The sequence below is a fragment of the Petaurus breviceps genome, unplaced genomic scaffold, assembly GCF_028583685.1.
Source record: "Petaurus breviceps papuanus isolate PSGF00001 unplaced genomic scaffold, PetGlider_PUasm1.0 90654, whole genome shotgun sequence".
Taxonomy (NCBI): domain Eukaryota; kingdom Metazoa; phylum Chordata; class Mammalia; order Diprotodontia; family Petauridae; genus Petaurus; species Petaurus breviceps.
In genome coordinates, this window is record NW_027187301.1 from 4,408,078 (window position 1) to 4,428,489 (window position 20,412).

Here is a 20,412-nt window from a genome sequence, read left to right on the forward strand (position 1 = left end):
GTTACAGGCTATATGATTCTGGAGAACTCCAGTCAATGTGGCAATGTGAAAGGTCACACGGAAGCCCAGATCTCCCACAAATGTTCCAGCAGCTGGGTGGGACAGTAGGCAGATGGCTTGACCTGGAGTCAGGAAGACATGAATACAAATGCTACCTCAGACACTTACAACACAAGCTGTGTGATCCTGGTCAAGTTACTTAAGTTCTGTCTGCCTCAATTTACTCCTCATCTATTAAATGTGCATAATAATAGCACCAACCTCCCAGCTGTTGCATGGATAAAATGAGATAATGTTTGTAAAGCACTTTGCAAACCTTAAAGTACTGTATAAATGCTAGATATTATTAATAGTAAGGGTACTAGATGGAACGATTATCAAGGAGGCCAAAGAGAAACACAATTGAGCTCCTCCCTCTATCCCACAGTTCTATAAGAAGAGGGCCAGGGGTCTCTGGATGCTTGGAAAGGGATGAGATTGGAGAGGCAGAAGCCTACATAAGCTCCTCACACTGGTGGGATCTTGGCCCTGGCCTTTGGCACATCAGTGGTAGAACAAATAGCCCTTAGGAGGTCACAGGTCAGGGATATAGGGCCCAGGGAATTTGAAAAGGTCTAAATTGTTGCAGTAGACAGAGATAATGCAGTGCCCTGGTAGCCTGTGTGGTGGAGGACCTTCCGAAAGGCCCTAGACCAGCATAATCTCTAATATCCAACTATATAGCCTGTCACAGCAAGGCAACAAAGCCAACTCCTACTCGGAGACAGAAGGAAAAGGAGACAGAGATGGGCATGAAGCTAGCGATCATGTTAGAGCACTGAGAGATGGAGGCAGAAGTTTGGGATTATGACCAAAGGCAGGGTCTAGTCTCAGTCAACAACACATCAAAATTAGGTACAAAGCCAGAGTTTCTTCAATCTAGAAAATAATGCAGGTTGCACTGAATGATCTCTAAAATTCACTCTAGGTCCAACATTCTAAGATTCATGACAGGTAAAATTCTTTCAGCATTTTAAAGAAATATGAAACTCTTTAGAGCCCAGAATTCAACAACCAAATTTTGCTATCTTTGAAGTAAACATTTATTCATAGCACAAAGCCAACAAGTCATAGTAAACCCAATATGCTTCTAATTCGTAAAATGAAACCAACTCTTGTTCATCTATCATGACATGAGGACACAGATAACTGAAAGCTAGAGACAGTTCTTATAACCATTTTAACTGATATATCTTCAACCACTTTTTCTATCAAACTGAGTGGCTTTTTCTCATCTCTCTATACCTTCTTTTGGCTAACACAAAAAAGGTACAGAGAGGAGATGGCTAGACATGGAATCAAAAGACCAGCTGCTCCAATGGTCAGTTCACCCAGCTACAAAACGGGGATCATGATAACAATAGATATGAGTGCTGACATTTACAAAGTAATTTATATTTTTTACAATGAGGTAGCTACTACACATATTAATATCTTCATTTTTACAAAAAAGGAAACAGGTTAAGAAGCTTGCCCATGGTCACAAAGCTAGCATGTATCAAAGGCAAAATTTGAACCTAGGTTTGGTCCTGACTCCAAACCTAGCCCTCTATTCATTACACCACACCGGGAAAAGTACTTTGTAAACTATAAAATATTAGATTGTATGAATTAAATTATAATGAAAAAAATAGCCAAAGAGTAGGCAGAGAAAGAAGCAAATTGTTCTGGGTAATCTAGACAATGAATCATTAGCCCCTCCTTTTCCCTCCCAATCAAGGGTGACCCCATAATTCCTCACAGAATTCCTCTGAAGCAGTGTAGTATCTCTTCCTAATGAAGACACCACAGCAAAGAGAGGCAAGCAAGTCAATGACTGAAGCAAAATTAGAATGTGCTGGTTTCCATTCTTGCTTTAATATAGTTTTAACAACACATTTCATCCCTCCAAATGCAGCGATGAAGGATACATCCCAGTAACTATATTTCTGCCCTTTGTAGGACCTACAGCCCAGAGGGGCAGGTGGGGAGCAGCTAGAGAAGACAGACACTATTCATCAATAAGTGAATGTGATTGTGACATTGTAATGGGAATGCAAATCTAAAGATCTTCCCTGCCCCTAGGCTAAAGTGCACCTGGAGCCTGGGGTGGGAGGCTTGTTTTTCAGTAGATACTTCTTGATTGGCCAGTGAGTCAATAAGGTTGTTACATTCTCTGAGCCAGAAGAAGGCTATATAAGCCCTGATGTGTAGCTTTGTTTTGGGGGCTCACTTTGAGAAGTGTTCTGTGATTTGATATGGATTCTGGGAAGCCGTTGTCTAGAGCCCCCCCCCCCCCTTTGAAAAACCCAGATGTTGTTTGGTATGGATATAATGGTTGCACAGTTTAGAAAGCTGTGTACTTGATCTGTTTCTGTCTTGATAATTCTGTCTGTATATTCTGAAGTTCGGGGTGCTGACCTTTTTCCCCTGAATGAGGCAAATGATACATATCTGACTGATTAAAGTAAGCTTGTTAACCCATTTTGAGTTGCTTTCCTTTATCAAAGCAGATCCAAGAACCTGTGGTGGCAGCAAACCCTGAGGACGCTTGGGGTGCTTGCTGCTACAGACATGTATCCCCAATTCCAACTCACTTTTTAAATGGGGTCCATACTTTACCGACAAGTTTTTTTTCAACATGTAATAGACAAAGGTACCTGCGAGGGACACGGCTCATAACATCCATGGTCACTGAGATGATTCCTGATCAAAGATAAATGTGTTCTTTTGGCAGAGAGGCAGCATGGTATAGTGACCATGGGCCTGGAGTCTGGAAGACCCGAGCTCACACTCCTACCTCGAATGCTTACTAAGTGCGTGACCCTGGGCAAAACACTCCATTTCTCTGTGTCTCGGTTTCCTCATCTGTAAAATGAGGGGATTTGGGGACTGACCCATTAGATGACCTCATATCCCTTCCAGTGTCAAGACTGACACAGATGGGACCACTGGGATCTCTCAGGAAACTCACCATTTTGATGATCTCATCTTCAATTTGACGCAGTTCAGAATGCTTTTCAGCAGTAGCATTAGCAAAAGTTTTTCTTAACTTAGTTTCTGTCACAAATGTTCTAACTGAAAATGAAAGAATGAAAATTATCCATCAGCCCAACTTACAAACAGCCCTATCCTATTTCTTTAGGTTTTATTGATGTATATTATATTGTATTGTATTGTATTATATTATGTTGTTATATTATGTTATGTCATATTGCGTCATATGCCATATGATGCCATATTATTTCATATGATGTCACATTATATCATATTATATACATTTACAGATTACTCTCACTTTGTGAGAGGTTATTTGCAAAATAAATAAATAAGTAAAATTAATAATAACACTTTGACCACATCTGAAAGTACAATATTTCACATCTGTGTTGTTCACTCATTTTTCAGTTGTGCCTGACTCTGTGACCCCATTTTGGTTGTTGGGGTTTTTTGTTTGTTTTTGGTAAAAATACTGGAGTGATTTGACACTTCCTTCTCCAGCTTATTTTACAGATGGGAAAACTGAGGCAAATAGTGTTAAGTGACTTGCCTAGGGTTACATAAGTGTCCGAGGCCATATTTGAACTCAAGGAGATGAGTCCTTCTGATAAGAGGCCCTGAACTCTATCTACTGTGCCACCCAGCATCTGTAGCACACCCATAACCTCTCTCTATTTTTTTAAATTAATAAATCTATTTTTCCCTCCTTATACCCCACCCCCTTGGAAAGAAGAGAAAAACAAATTTCTTATGACAAATACGCACTGTCAAGGAAAACAAATTTTCTCAATGATGAATACAGAAAGAGATTTATCATTCTGCATCCTAAATCTCTGTTATGGACAATACGTTTCATCATTGATCCTCTAGAATCACGAATGGTCATTGCATTGATCATAGTTCTTACAGCTTTCAGAGTCGTTTGTCTTTGCATCATTGTTATTAGAGTATAAACTGTTCTCCTGGTCCTGCTCATTTCACAGTTCATCAGTTTATAAAAATTCTCAAAACTCTTCACTTTTATAATAGAGACATTTAGCATAAATTGTTTCTCTGGTTCTCATTTCAATTTGCATGAGTTCATATAAGTCTTTACATGTATTTTTTGAAATTATATCCTTAATTCTTACAAGACAATAGTATTCCATCATATTCACATACTACAACTTACTCAACCATCCCTTAATTGATGGGTGTCTCTTTAGTTTCCAGTTTTTTGCTCCCACAAACAAAGCTGCTTTAAATATTTTTTTGTACACAAAAGACCTTTTCTTCTTTCTTTGATCTCTTTTAGGTATAGAGCTAGTATTGGTACAGTTCAACTTATAATAGTCCTGTCCCATTCTTTTTATTTTTGAGGGGGGGTAGCAATCAGGGTGACTTTCCCAGGGTCCCATAGCTCATAAGTGCCTGTGGTCACATTTGAATTCAGGTCCTCCTGATTCCAGGGCTGGTGCTGTATCCACTATGCCAATGAGCTGCCCCATCCTGTTCCATTTTTAAGTAATATAGCTAGATGACAACCTAAATGGAAGAACTATAAGAAAACACAACGTACATCTAGAGCATCAGGGAAAAATAGACAAAGAAAAAACTTCTTTGACCCTAGAAAGGGACCTTATCATAGAACAGGCACTCATTTTTTCCCCTCTTGAAATCAAATCAAGAAGACAAATGAGAGTAAAGTCTTTATTTGAAAGAAAAAGAAGATGCTTAATAGTCAACAGGGTAGACCCAGGACTAGTTTAAAAAAAATTAATCTCCATGTTGTTTTTTGTATTTTGTTTTCAGAGGGGAGAGCTATATTTCCCTGAAGGCCCTTATAAAAATCCAACTTGGGTCTTAAGATTATCAATTCCTTAAGTCTCTGACTAGGCAATGAGTCCTTCTGGATTTTTCCAATTCTTCTTCCAATCCCATGCACCTTTCAACAAGCATTAAGCCTGTACTGGAATTTCAGCCACGCAAAAAGGGATTATTAGATCATCATCCTTGCTAGTATGCTTTGGGCTGTAGAAATGTCAGATAATAGGGGCGGCCAGGTGGCTCAGTGAGTGGGAGCACTGGCTCCAGTGTTGGGATGACCTGGAGATCGAATCCCGGGCTCAGACACTCGGCACCACACCCAGAAATAACTGGCCATGTAACCTTGAGCAAGTTACTTAACCCCGATTGATTTTTTAAAAAGGGGGGGGGGAATGTCAGATAGTTCTGGTAGAGCCCATTGTATTGCTGTCTCCAGTTAAATCAGCTTTATCATGCAAATAATCCATAGAAAAGATCTGCTATTTTGGGGGCTTGGGGGCAAGGGAATATCATTTTAGCAGATAGAGTACTGCATTTAGAATCAAGAAGTCCTGGGTTCAAATCCTGCCTTATCACTTACTGATTCTAGGCAAGTCAATATCTTTGATTCTTCTCTGTAAAATGAAGGAGTTTGGCCTAGATGGCTCCTGAGGTCCCTTCCAGCTTTAAAGTCTATGGTTTTAGATAATTCTTAAAGGGAAGGAAGATAAACATATAGAACAGGTGGGAAATGCCAATATATATTGAATGGTTCTCAAGTCTTCTTTTGCTCATAAAATACAACTCTGGTTAGCAGTCTCTTACTTATAAACAAGTAACGGAGAATTAGTGAAATAACATGATATTAGGCCATGCTATAAATTTCTGTCTAAATGAGAAAAAAAAGGGGGTGGGAGGAAGGAAGCAGAAACCTAGACTGCTGCTCTTTCATGGAAAACACGTGGGCTGAGCTAAAATGAAGGGCCCCGGAATTGGACGGGGAAAATATTTTACATCTGATACTTAAAGACTGAAGCCCTTAATCCTTCTTTAACACATCCCTCATCTCTTTGGTCTCTCTACAGCTCAGCCGAGCCAGCTTTCCAAGCAGCAGGGAGCTCTTTGAAAACAATTTCAGCCAAATGAGCCCTCTTTGGCACGCACTAATTTGCATGTTCCTCTGCTGTGTTTAAGAACAATTGAGTTAAATGACTTGAGAATAGAAAAATGATTGCTAATGTAATAGGACAGCTCTGCTAAGATTCCATTGTTGGTAATGGTACGTCCATTATACACAATCATCAGCTGCATTTATTCTCCCCCAACCCCATCCCCATCCTTGGGATCTCGAAGGGCATCCATGTTTCTGGCCAAGAGGTCAATTGCAGAAACACATGTATCATTAGGTGTTCAAACCTCTCTCTGAATCAGAGAAGGGCTCTGAGGTTAGTCGGGCCTCAGATTTCCAAGATGGCCTTGAGGAGAGTACCAATATGGCCCTTTGACCTCTTCTGCCTAAACACCTTGGAGAAGCACAGTCAAGATGGTGAAGGACCTTTAGCTCATGTCATAAAAGGAGTAGCGGAAGAAATTGGAGATGTTCGGCCGCGAGACGAAAGACTCATCGGTGAAGATGAAAACTACACTCACGTTTTATTTGAAAGCTTATCTATCATGTGAACAAGGGATCAGATGCTTTGTCCCAAAGGGCCAAACCAGGAGTAATGGGTGGAAGTAACAAAGATGCAAATTTTGGCTTGAGGTCAAAAAACTTTCTACAATAACAGTTTTCCCTGCGTGGAACAAATAGATTAGGAGGGAGGGAGTTCCCCTTCCTTGGAGGAAAGTCTTTAAGCAAAGAAACCATTTTTTTGGTGTATATTTTAGTGACAATTCTTTTTTTCAGGTGTGAGTTGGACTGGATTACTGATGAGGTCCCTTCTGATACTGATATTCTGTGATTATATGATATTTTATCCCCTACCCATGAATCCGCTTACTCATTTATCTTTATAATTATTTCAGCTGTTTTTCAGTCATGTCTGACTCTCCATGACTCCATTTGAGGTTTCTTTGGCAAACGTACTTGAACAATTTGCCATTTCCTTCTCTATTTCATTTTACAGATGAGGAAACTGAGGCAAACAAGGTTAAGTGACTTGCTCAGGGTCACACACCTAGTAAGTGTCTGAGGCCAGATTTGAACTCAGGAAAATGAGTATTCCTGACTCCAGACCTAGCATTCTATTCACTGTGCCACCTAGCTGCCCCTACGCTTATAATTATAAAAGCTCAATTTGGTTTTAAAAGTATCTGACTCTTTTTCTTATTTCAAAAGTTACTTTCTTTTTCCTATAGGGAATACCAACAGGACCTAGAGCTATGGTTTCATTAATATGGAACACTAGAGGGTACAGAAATTCCTTACACGAATGCAGGTCTGTCCATTCCTTGAAATTTATAGTCTTACAAGAGTGGCCTAAAAAAGCACAAGGAGGGTAAGTGACTTGCTTAGGGTCACACAGCTAGGAAGTGTCTGAGGCAGGATTTGAACTCGGGTTTTCCTGGCTCAAGCTCCAGTGCTCTACTCACTCCACCACCTAGCCATCCCAGAGAACAAATCACAATAAAGATATGAACAAGTGCTGCTAACTCTCTTACCTAAGTTACAGATTCCTTTTTCTAATTGGTGCCCAACAGGACATCTGCAGACAAAGGATCCCTGGGTGTTGTTGCATATGGCCAGAGGTGGGCAGGGGTTCGATAGGCATTCATTCACATCTGAAAAGAAAAGGCAGGAATAGCATGTTAGCTGAAGGGTGGGAAGTAAAATGACAGCATAAAGCAGATACCCGCTTACAGTGTTGGTGTAGGCTGCCTTATCAAGGTCAGTCCTTGTTTTCATCTAAGAACCTAAGGACAGTGTTCAAAAGCAAGTCTAAATAACAGCTTCAATCCAAAACAAAACCAAAAAACACCCAAAAAAAATACCCTGATATTTGAGCAAGATTCTCTATTTCTAATGTATTTCTAACCATGTCTGTGTTTATACACATGTGCTTGTGATTCATGAGCACACATGTGCATGAACACACACACACACACTTGTGATTTCCTTGGTCCTCTCATAGAAAGCTTCCCAGTAAGAAAACTCCCTCTACCTGTATAGATTCAACAACTGTTATGCAAGAATAATCCTAGAGAATTGCCTAGAGTACTGAGATATTAAGTGATTTGTCCTAGGTCACACAGCTGGTATGTGTCAAAGGTAGGACTTTAACTCTCATTGTCCTAGCCTCCTGACATTCTTCCAGGGTTTGTTTCGGTTGGGGGTGGGGGTGAGGGTCATGTGAAAGAAAAACAGACAGGCAGACAGAAGCAGAAAGATATAAAGAGACAGAGTCAGAGAGGCAGGGACCAAGAGAGAAGAGAGAAGGAAAGAGAGACCAAGATATAAAGAGAGAAGGAAGGAAGGAAGGAAGGAAGGAAGGAAGGAAGGAAGGAAGGAAGGAAGGAAGGAAGGAAGGAAGGAAGGAAGGAAGGAAGGAAGGAAGGAAGGGAGGGAGGGAGGGAGGGAGGGAGGGAGGGAAGGGAGGAAGGAAACGAGGAAGGACCCCACCGTGGCTCTTACCCACACTACAGTCATCGCCTTGCCACGAAGGGGTGCAGACACACTGATATCCACGAGCAGTGGAATCCACGACACACTTCCCATCATGAAGACAAGGGTTTGAAGCACATCTGTTGACTAAAACCACGTTTTGAGAATCAATCAGGAAGAACAATTTAGGTGTGTGTTAAAAGTAATATTAAATTCACCCAAGCAGTAGTACTTGCCTCTGTTCCCTTACTCATTAAGGGGCACCCTAGGATAGAGTGGGGTCCCAAGAGTTACACAAGCAAAACTAGAGGTGGGACCTCTGTGGATGGTGGGTCTGGGGTAAGCATTTCTATACCACCTACTACCTACTTCAAGATCTTTCAGCTAAGGCTTGGTGATGACAATTATATTCAGGCTGAAGTCAATGAGATGCCTTTGTAATACTTGGAGAATCCTGTTAGGATCAATGTGGATTAATAACATATGTCAAGTGATGACAAACAAAAGCACAAAAAAAGTTTTAATATACCACAGCAAAAAAAGTTGAGACACTAATGTACTGTTGGTGGAGTTATGAACTGATCCAACCATTTTGGAGAGCAATTTGGAACTATTCCCAAAGGACTATAATAAATATAAAGGTATATGTATACCTTTTGACACAGCAATATCACTACTAAGTCTGTATCCCAAAGAGATCAAAGAAAAAAGAAAAGATTCTATATGTACAAAAAATATTTATAGCAGCTTTTTTTGTGGTGACAAAGAATTGGAAATTGAAGGGAAACCCATCAATTGGGGAATGGATGAACAAGTTAATGGTAAAAGATTGTAATGGAATACTACTGTGCAATAAGAAATAATAAATAGGAAGCTTTCAGAAAAACCTAGGAAGACTCACATGAACTGATGCAAAGTGAAGTGAGGAGAACCAGGAGAACATTATGAGGAACCAACTGTAAATGACTTAACTATTCTCAGAAATACGAGTCAAGACAAGTCCAAAGGACTTAAGAAGAAAAGTGCTATCTACCACTAGAGAAAGAACTGATGGAGTCTGAATACAGATCAAAGCATACTATTTTTTTACTTTCTTTATTTTTCTTGGTTTTGTTCTTTCTTTTCTTTTTGGTCTGTTTTCTTTTGCAACATGGCTAATGTGAAACTATGTTTCACATGATTGCACATGAATAATTTATATCAAAGTTTGCACCTTCTCAAGGTGGGGGGGAGGAAATTTGGGGCTCAAAATTAATTTTTTAATTAATTAGTTAATTTTTAGTTTTCAACATTCACTTCCACTAGATTTTGAGTTCCACATTTTCTCCCCATCTTTCCCCTCCCCCCACCCCACTGATGGCATGCATTCTAATCACCCCTTCTCTCAATCTGCCCCCCCTTCTATCACTCCCCCTTCTCTTATCTCCTTTCTTTCTATTTTCTTATAGGGCAAGACAGATTTCTATACACCATTGCCTGTATATCTTATTTCCCAGTTGCATGGGAACTCAAAATTAACAAAAATGAATGTTGTTTTTAAGTGTAATTGAGAAAAATAAAATAAAAACATTCTTTTAAAAATAAATTAGTTAAAATATACCACAGAAAGAACCTACTCCTCAGAATTATAATTTTATTTAATTCAACAAACACTTAATAAGAGTTTATTTTGTATTATAAGGCACTATGCTGGGTCTCAGAGAGTTTATGTACAACGGAAAGAACAGAAAATGTACACAATTAAGTATATTAGATTCAACTCGAGACATATTTATTCAATACTTCCAATGTACTAGTCATTGGGAACACAAGGAGACAGTACTTGATGGACACTCCTTGATGGAGGTAACACCTAAGCTGAGCCTTGAGGGAAGATGAATTATGAGCGAAAGGTGAGAAGGGAAGACACTCCAGATATGGGGGTGGGAGATGGGGATGGGGGAAGGTCATTCATGAAAATGCCCACAGGTGAGAAATGAAATGCTGAATTCACAGACAAGCCAGTGGTCCAATCTGATTGGAATCTAGAGCACATAAAAGAGAATAATGTGAAATAAAACTAGAAAGGCATATTGAAACCTGATTGTGAGGAGGAGGTTGAGGAGTATGTGTTTTGTCCTAGCGGTAACAGCCAGCTACACAAGGCTTTTGAGAAGAGGAGTGACATGTCTTAGGAAGATTATTTTCATAGCTATAGAGATCACAGACAGGAGAAAAGAGAGGCCAAGGCAGAGAGACCAATCCAGAGGCAATGGCAACAGTCCAGCTGATGACGACCTGAACTTGGGTGACAGTCATGTGAGTGAAGAGGAAAGGATGGATGCAAAAGATTTGGAAGTGAAATCAAAAGGGCTTTGAAAACAGTGAGATTTGGGGAGAGAGAGAGAAGGAAGTGTTGAGGATGGCTCTGGAGTTCTGAACTTGAGTAAATAGGATACAAAAAGATGTTGGCCTCTTCAACAGAAATAGGGAAATCTGGAGGAGGGGGAAGAATTACAACCTGCGATCGGCTATCTTTTTCTGTCATTTTGTGCCTTCCCTTTATCGGGGCCCTTATCAATACCCATAGTGCCCTCTACCCACAAATAAGTTTCCAGAAATTAGTGATTTCTCAACTCTGTGAAGACAGTTATGAAAATGAGCTAGAACTCCCTATACCCCCTTGCACTTATGATTGAGGTCATATAAATACCAGGGTTAACAGAGTTAAAAAAAAATTTTTTTGCAGCTACCCATACATCACATGGTCCTTTAACATATATGTGTACATGACTGTAACCCATCCCCAGTGTTTACAATCTGTTCTTCTCTTTAGGGCACTGGGCATATCTCTGAGCCCAAGAGGCTGCTTAAAAAAGAAAGGTGTTTGGCAAATGATCAGGAGAATGGAAATGCCTAGCTTGACTTTACTGGCTGTAGTGAAATGATCCACTTCAGATGCAAAATGGGAAGGACAGGGGTTCAAATTCTGACTTTGCCAACTTTACTTCCCAAGTAATCTTTGGGCAAACTGAGTGACCACAACAGGCCTCAGTTTACTAATCTAATGAAAGCTGGATAAGAGGTCTCTCTAAGGTTCTTTATGACTCTAAATTTATGATCCATTGGTCTTCGGCTAGGCTTGTAAATTCCATTTTTGTTCCAATATAAAAACAAATTCCCTTGGCCTCAGTGTAGCTAGGGGGCACAATGGTTAGAATGCCAGACCTAGAATTAGGATGACCTCAGTTCAAATCCAGCTTCAGATACTGACTGTGTGATCCTGGACAGCTCACTTAACTTCTCTCTGCCTCAGTTTCCTCATCTGTAAAATGGGGGTAATAATGCACCCATGTCCCAGGATTATTATGAGGATAAAATGAGATAATAGTCACAAATCTTAAAGCATTATATAAATGCTAGCTGCTAATGACTCTGGGAAAGTGAATTGTATTGGTCCTAAAGCATAGGTCTCTAAATATTTTAGGAGATTTGCTTATCATTTCACTGAAGAATAGAAAATCACCATCTGGGGTGGGAGTTGGGGGGAAAGTCACAGAGTGGGGTGGCACATCCTACTCTTTGCTGAAAATGCCCATGATTAACGGGGTGTGGAAGCAGCTGCAAACCCCCTGTAGAGTAAGTCAGGCTTCAAGATGATTGACCCATCAAGAATCATCAGCTGCCAGGGCAGCCCCAGCATAAAAAGAGCATGTAAGCTCCTTAATTTAGTCCTTGCAAAGGGCTTCTCTTTCAACTTCCCTCCTCCCTACAGATCCAAAAACATCTTAAATGCCATTTTTAGTCATTTACTTTGAACATGTGTCCTTTACTGAGGACAGTTTGGTAAACCAAGTCAAGGCATATCTTGGAAATAGCGCTAAAATCTCTCTCTTGTCCCACCCCTTTTCTCAATAAAAATAATATAATTGGCTTTATCCGGCTTCTAACTGCAGAGTCAGCCCAGGAAGAGGGAAGTTCTCTGCAAGGCACCACAAGATAGACAGAGGAGGGTGGGTGGAGGGCTGATTTTGGAAACTGGAAAACCTGGATCACAGGATTTAGGACTAGAAGGGACCTCAGCGATCAAGGAGTTCAACCCCCTTATTTTACAGATGAGGATTCCATGCCAGGAGGGCCCTGGGTGAGTTCAGGGAGGTTCACTCTCAGAGGGCTAGGCATCACAGGAATGAATCCATTGTCTAAGGCATATACAGCAGTGGGGGAGTCACGTAGCCAGAGCAAGGGAACAGTGGCATGATTTAAGACATGCATAAATCCTCCAAATGAGTAATACTACCTCCTCTTAGGTAGAGCAGTAGATCCAGCACAGAGCCTGGAATCAGAAGGCTCATCTTCCTGAGTTCAAATTCAGCCTTAGACATTTCCTAGCTGTGTGACTTTAGGCAGGTCACTTAACCCTGTTTGCCTCAGTTTCCTCATCTGTAAAATGAACTGGAAAAGGAAATGGCAAATCTACCCCACTATCTTTGCCAAGAAAATCTCAAAAGGAGTCACAAAAAGTAGGACGTGGTTGAAAACAATTAAACAACTAATAATTAATAATATTGTTGTTAAGTCATTTCAGTCTTGTCCAACTCTTCATGACCCCTTTTGGGGTTTTCTTGGGAAAAATACTGGAATAGCTTGCCATTTCCTTCTCTGACTCATTTCATAAAAGGAGTTTATAATTACATATAAAATTCCATTTTATAAAAGGAAACTGAGACAAACAGGGTTAAGTGTCATGCCCAGGGTCACACAGCTAGAAGGGTCTGAGATCAGATTTGAAGTCAGGAAGATAAGTCTTCTTGAATTCAGGTCCAGCCCTCTATCCACTGTACTACCTAGCTGCCCCTATTAATAATATTAATTAAGATAAATTATTATATCAATTATTAATTATATGCATTAATAACTAATATAAATTAATATTGCTATTAATATTGTTAATAATAATAAATGTTAATGATATTAGTAGCCTACAAAATAAAAACTCTTATCAGAGAAGCCACACAGGATGGTAAACAGGGCTATGGACTTGGAGTCAAAGAGGATCTGAGTTAGAATCCCAATTTGGTGTGACACTGATCATATCACTTAACTTCCTCTGTGCCTTAGTTTCCTCATCTGTAAAATAGGGTGTTGGACTTGATGGTCTCTAAAGTCCCCAATCTAAATCTAGGAGCCAATCTGTCTACATCTTTTGCCTCCAGACTATATAATTCTCACTCTAGAAAACAGAGGTTACAACACAGAGAAGCTAATTTTATGATGGGCCAGAATTGGCTAACACATTTGTTTTAATTAGTCAGAACAGTCACATGGATTGGATCATGAAAGCCGGAAGGCAAGAGGATGGAATGGAGACAGGGATATAGGATATAGCTTATACAAAGAGTTAAATTGATTAAAGAGTATGTTGCCAAGGATGAGGTTAAGTTATTGTCTCTTGATAAATCCCTGTCCCAATTCTCACTTTGAATATAAACAACTCCCACTAATAAGAACGATATAGGACAAACAAAACTCAGGTCAATTACATTAGTCAATATAGTAGCATATCATAAAAGGGAAACGACTCATTTTTCCTTTCTACTAATAATTAACTGTTCAATTAGTGATGGTGGTGACCACATTAGAAAGAGGTTTGTTTTGTTTTAGTAGACCATGTAGAATGCATTGTTGGTAGAGCTGTGGATTATCACAACTATTATGGAAAGCAATTTGGAATCGTGTAAATAAAACAACTAAAACATCCATTTTGATCTAGAGATTCCATTGCTAGGCATGTATTTATGGAGGTCATTAATTATTTTTTTTACTTTTTTTTTTGGAGGGGGAAGGCAGGGCAATTGGGGTTAAGTGACTTGCCCGAGGTCACACAATCAGTAAATGTTAAGTGTCTGAGGATGGATTTGAACTCAGGTCCTCCTGACTCCAGACCCAGTGCTCTATTCACTGTGCCACCTAGCCACCCCAAGTCATTGATTTTTTTAAGGGATAGGGGAGTGGCAGAATATTGGGAATTATATGTTGTACCAAAATAAAATATATCGATTTAAATTATAAAAATAATTTTAAAGCAAAAATAATTATGCCTTCTAAAGAGAAAAAACTTGGATAGATTGAAAAACTACAAAATAAAATTTAAAAATTCTTCAACAGGAAGAGCACCATATTTTGAAGTCAGAAGACCTGTGGTCTTCTTCTGGCTTTGTCACTTATTGGCTATGTGACTTTGGTTACTTAACCTCTCTGGGCCTCAGTTTCCTCAAATGCAAAATGAGGAGAGTGGGCCAGATGACCTCTTAGGTTCTTTCAGTTCTAAGTCTATGACTCCTATGGGCCTATGAATAGGAGGTCATTTTAATCACTACAATATACTTCAAGCAACCATTATTTGTGACCAACCTATTGAACTCATACTGGTCTGATTAGCCACAGTCAGAGTCATTGAAACTTGACTTTAACATAGTGATATCATTTTGGACCTCTTTGAGAATGAAAGACAAACTAGCTAACCAACTATACCCTCCACCAATGCAAATTTAAACCCCTCTCTGCCTGATTACATGATTTTATATGTTGATGGGTGATAACATGGAAAATGGAAGAACTCTATAAAAAAAGGAAGTTTGGCTTATTTGGTCTCTAAATCTATGAACCTGTCAGTCCTCCTCTTTTCCTTTCGGTCTATAAATTCTGGGGCTATAGAATTCAATTATTTGGGAGAAAAAGAATAATTGAATTAGTAACTTGGTAAGAGTCAATGATTAGCAGAAGACACCTTTGTAATTTTGTAATTTGTGATTTGAAGGAAGGAAATCATGCCCTGAGAAAATAGAAAATTGAAACCTTTTCTTGACCTCCAGTTCTAATGTTCCATTCTTCTACATGTGTAAGAAAAATATTTTCTTAACTTTTTTCTACATTTTATTTTGCTAAGACAGATGATCCCCAACAAGCACTCCTCAAAAAAACCTGGGAAGACTTACATGAACTAATGCAAGTGAGGTGATCAGAACCAGGAGACCATCATACGTAGTAACAGCAATATTGTACAACTGTGGATGACTTGCTATTCTCAGCAATACAAGGATCCAACACACCCCCAACATTAAATGAATTAACAATTCAATGACACCTTCCAAAAAAAATTGCTTTATACAGCCCTCGAATTATGTGGGCCAGAGGTAAAAAATACAGATAGATGGGCTCATGAATTTAGAATTGTCAGAGACTTTAGATACCATCAAGTCATTTCATTTCCCATGTACCAGGGACCATCAATGCTTCATTTGTCATGCACCTAGGACCTAGCATAGAATGTACACCAGCTGTGTCCTTATTAGCTATTTTTTTTTAAAGCAATCAGGGTTAAGTAACTTGCTCAAGGTTACACGGACAGTTATTTCTGGGTGTGGTGCTGAGTATCTGAGCCCGGATTTGATCCAGGTCATCCCGACACTGGAGCCGGTGCTCTTACTCACTGAGCCACCTGGCTGCCCCTAAGCAATTGGGGTTACGTAACTTGCTTAAGGTTACACGGCCAGGTGTTTCTGGGTGGGTGCTAAGTGTCTGAGCCAGGGATTCGATCTCCAGGTCTTCTCAACACTGAAGCCGGTGCTCTTATTCGCTGTGCTACCTGGCTGCTCCTCCTTACTAGCTATTAATGCCCGAGAATAAATTTTACCTGTTGGTGAGGCTGATGTCATGGTTGGTTTCATGCTGCTCAGTGAGACTACAGTGGTTGGCTTAAGAGTCAAGGGTGTAGGAGTAGAAGCCTTTGTAGTTTGGGGGGAAAGAGATGATACCACGGGAAAATGGGCAGTGGGAGTGCCCTCTCCTTGATTTTCTTCTCTTAAGCTCAGTTCGTGTACAGGTGTGAATATAGCCGTGGTGGGAATCGATTTGGTGGTGGCCTCTGTCTCAACTCCACCAGCTTCAGTAGTGGCAGGACCTTCAGTGGTTCTCTGAGACGTCGTAGTCCTGGGCTCAATGGGCAGAATGGTTTTCCCAGTTGTCGCTTTCACGGTTGTAAGAACAGTTACTGGAGGTGGGAGTTCAGCTGAAATTGTTGAAGGTTGAGTCGTTGCGTGACTTGTGGTTCTCATAACTGTCGATGGTTGAACTGAACTGGTGCTGGTGGCTGGGAGTGTTGGTTGTCTGAAGGACTCTGTTGGGACTGGAGGTAAAGGGGCCTTGGCTGTAGAATTATTATTTAGAACTTCTGTTGATTCTGTTGGTGAAAAACTTGGAGGTTGTAACTTTGACCCCATACTGGTTTTCTCCTGGTAGGTGACACTCAGATTTTTCTGATCTGCTGATGGGCTACTGTGAACCATAGTAGTGAATAAGTCTGTCAGTGTATCAGTTGAAGTTACAGAGGGCTGTCTTGCCCGAGGATCATCACTGGGGAGAACTGAGGTAGAAGACGAGTGCAGTAAAGATGGCTGTTGGAAAACTACCGGTGATGGGGTAGATTCTACCAAGTGAGTTGATAAAGGTGGCAGTGAGGAAGATATGAACTTAGAGGATTCAGCCATGGAAAACAAGAGTGGGGAAGAAGCCAGCGTTGGCCATGGGGTTGAGGAAAATGGCCGACTTAGCTGTGACACTGAGGGGGATGGCAAAGGTGACAATGACGAAGATGGAGAGGAGTCATCAGTGGACCCAGATTCAGAGGCTTGAAGTAGCAATGTGTTGGGAGGAACACTGACTGTAGATGTGTATGCTGGCAAATCAGAAGAACTCACAGCCAATGGTTCAGTGGAAGGAAGGACAAATTCCCCTTTGCTTGATGAGACGCTGTTTCCTTTGGGAAGAGCAGAAGAAGACTGTTCCAAAGCCAAGGAGCTGGAGGTCCTATTGTAAGTGGTCGAGGTTTTAATGATGTCCGAAGATGTGCTGCTATTTGTAATAGATAATAATGTCCTGTCTTTTACTTTGGTGAAGGTTGATGAAATATAGGTGCTGTCTGTATGGTAGCTGGATGTCCTTTTTCCTATATGTGTGCTGCCCATTGGTCCATGGTTACTTCCAGTGGCTAAAACAGTAAGAATTGACATTGGGTCAACCAGACAAGTCAGAAACTCCCATGAGTATGAACCACCCAAGTTGAGAAGGTATACCTCTCTTTTCTTTTCTTTTTTTTTTTTTTAAAGCAATTGGGGTTAAGTAACTTGCTCAAGGTTATACAGCCAGTTATTTCTGGGTGTGGTGCTAAGTATCTGAGCCCGGATTCGATCCCCAGGTCATCCCGACATTGGGGCCAGTGCTCTTACTCACTGAGCCACCTGGCCGCCCCCTCTCTTTTCTTTATAGAGATGGGGGAGGGGGTAGGATATAGGTATTGAAGAATACTGCATAGACTGTCAAATTTGTTTTGTGAGTCTATGTGTATTTTTTCCCCAATTCTCTGTTATAATGGATTGCTCCAATGGGTAGAGGAAGGGGAAGGATATATCTGGAAATGAAGGTGAGATTAAAAAAAAAAGTGAAATGCCCCCCAAAATGGACTTAGAGTCAGGAAAGACCTACTAAAATCATTCCTTAGATACCAGCTCTGTGACTGGGCAAATTATTTAACCTCTCTGTGTCTCACTTTCCTCAAATGTTAAAATAAAGGGTTAGTGCTGGATTTGGTGACACATGCCTGTAGTCCCTGCTACTAAGGAGGCTAAGGTTGGTCAATAGCTTGAACTTGGGAGCTCAGATCTCCAACAGAGCTAAAGCAGACTGGTCTGAGACATGGTCCTGTACCCATATGTTGAGCCCCTAAAAGCACTAGGGCCAACAGGCAACCTAAGGAGGGACAAAATGGTCCAATTCAGAAAAGAGCAAGTCAAAGGTTTCATGTTAATCGCGGTGGAATTGGGTCTGTGTGTGGCTATTTTGGTTCTAATCTGGGGAGAGAAAGAAGGAGGAGGAGGAAGAGGAAAAAGAGGAGGAGGAGGATAAAGGAGGAAGGAGGAGAAAAAGAAGGGGTTGATGGTGTTTAAGGTCCCTTCCAGCTCTAAAGCTATGATTCTATGAAATAAATGATAGGTGAACCAGAAAAATATATATTTGATAAATGATTAATAGTCAGTTGGGGCTCAACCTTTCCTTTGTAGTGAATTGATCACAAATGAATGGCAAAACCCTCTGAACCAGAGACATTTGGGAAGGGCAGGGCAAGACCTGCTCTAGCCATCTTTTTATTTTATTTCATTTTATTTATTTTTCTTTTTCAAGGCAATCAGGGTTAAGTGACATGCCTGGGGTCACACAGCTAGTATCAAGTGTCTGAAGCTAGATTTGAACTCAGGTTGTCCTAACTTCAGGGCTGGTGCTCTGTCCACTGGCCAACTAGCTGCCCCCTACTCTAGCCATCTTGATTCCCTCCTCAGACTACCAGCTTCAATTTCTTTACTAAATTGTAGTGGCAACAGAAGAAATGGTGATGAAAATTACGTAGAGCCAGGTACTTATAAAGAGAGCCCAGGGCCAAATTCTTCTCTTAAGGAGCCTCTCCTTTTTGGTCAAGGGCACATGAACAGCTAGAAACTTCAACCTCAAAGCGCACGCACACACACACACAAACACATACACACACACACACTCCTAGGACACAATCCTTGAACAAGTGGGCTAGTCTCTCTTAAGATTGTAGGATTCTTACAATTCCAAAAGATTTATGATGGAAAATACTCTCCACATTCAGAGAGAAAACTTTGGAATCTAAATACAGATCGAAGCATACTATTTTCTTTTCTTTCTTTTGATTATTCCCTTTTGTTCTGATTCTTTTTTCACAACATGACCAATATGAAAATATATTTAACATGATTGTACATGTATAGCCTATATCAAATGGCATGCTGTCTTGGGGGGGGAGGAAAAGAAGGGGAGGAATTTAGAACTCAAAATCTTATAAAAGTGAATGTTGAAAAATAAAAATAAATAAATTTAAAAAGAAAAAGAAAAAAAAAGATTGTAGGATTCTTGGCAGATGTCACCCAAGGGTGGCTTCATGTAAAGCAATGGTATCAGACCCAAATAGAAACAAGGACTACTAAATCATCCATAAGGATCCCTACAGGCCCTACATAGACTTAGAAAAACCACATATTAACATTTTCTATGTTCTACTGTATTTTTATTTGTTTTGTTTTTGTTTTTTGCCCTTTTTTTTTGGAGGGGCAATTGGGGTTAAGTGACTTGCCCAAGGTCACATGGCTAATAAGTGTTAAGTGACAGAGGCCGGATTTGGACTCAGGTCCTCCTGACTCTAGGGCCAGTGCTCTATTCACTGCACCACCTAGCTGCCCCAAGTATTTTTATTTATTAAATATTTCCCAATTACCCTCAGGAATTTTGCAGTTGGCCTAGGAGGCACTGAAATTGAGGCCAGGAAGACGGAGCAGGTTTCAAGTCCCAATTCAAATACTTACTTGGCTATGTGACCCTGGGCAAGTCATTTGACTACTCTGTGCCTTAGTTTCCTAATCTATAAAATGAGAGGCTCAGACTCAATAGCCTCTGAGATCTCTAAATCTGTGACTTTATGACCTGACAAGTGGAGGGAAAATAGATGCTGATCACAAAGGGGTAAAAAGAACATATATGAAAACTAATGGTTAAAGTTATTATTGTCTTGGCATAAATTCTTGACATCATTATCACATATTCCTTGGGTAAGGCATGCCCTGAGAAGTTATTCACCAAAAGTTTTTTAAGATTCCTTTCTGAATCAAAAGCTAACTTGAGGTAGGAAAAACTGAGTTTTAACCCACCATCAGCCCCTTCCTAGTTGTATGATGTTGGGAAAGTCCTTAAATTTCTATATGCCTTAATTTCCTCATCTGTAAAATGGGAATAGTGACAGCACCTATATCAGAGGTTTGGAGTAAAGATCAAAATGAAATAATATGTGTAAAAGTGCTTTGCGTCACAGTGTTAAATAAAGGTAAATTATTCTAGAGCCATGGACAGACCAAGCTGGGTAGAGAAATGTGGAGGTAATGATCTTGGAGAAGAGAGTT

At 40.3% G+C, this 20,412-nt stretch overlaps 1 protein-coding gene across 1 annotated transcript in view; it reads right to left on the bottom strand.

Annotated features, from left to right (window-relative positions):
* The window catches only part of HEG1 (heart development protein with EGF like domains 1), a 127,591-nt gene that overhangs the window by 45,620 nt on the left and 61,559 nt on the right, over positions 1 to 20,412 (bottom strand). The window contains exons 7-10 of the mRNA XM_069064972.1: positions 16,080 to 17,432; positions 8,435 to 8,551; positions 7,465 to 7,584; positions 2,993 to 3,096 (exon numbers count right to left, since the gene is read on the bottom strand). Of these exons, the coding sequence (XP_068921073.1) occupies positions 2,993 to 3,096; positions 7,465 to 7,584; positions 8,435 to 8,551; positions 16,080 to 17,432 (1,694 nt within the window). The remainder of the gene's footprint in view (positions 1 to 2,992; positions 3,097 to 7,464; positions 7,585 to 8,434; positions 8,552 to 16,079; positions 17,433 to 20,412) is intronic.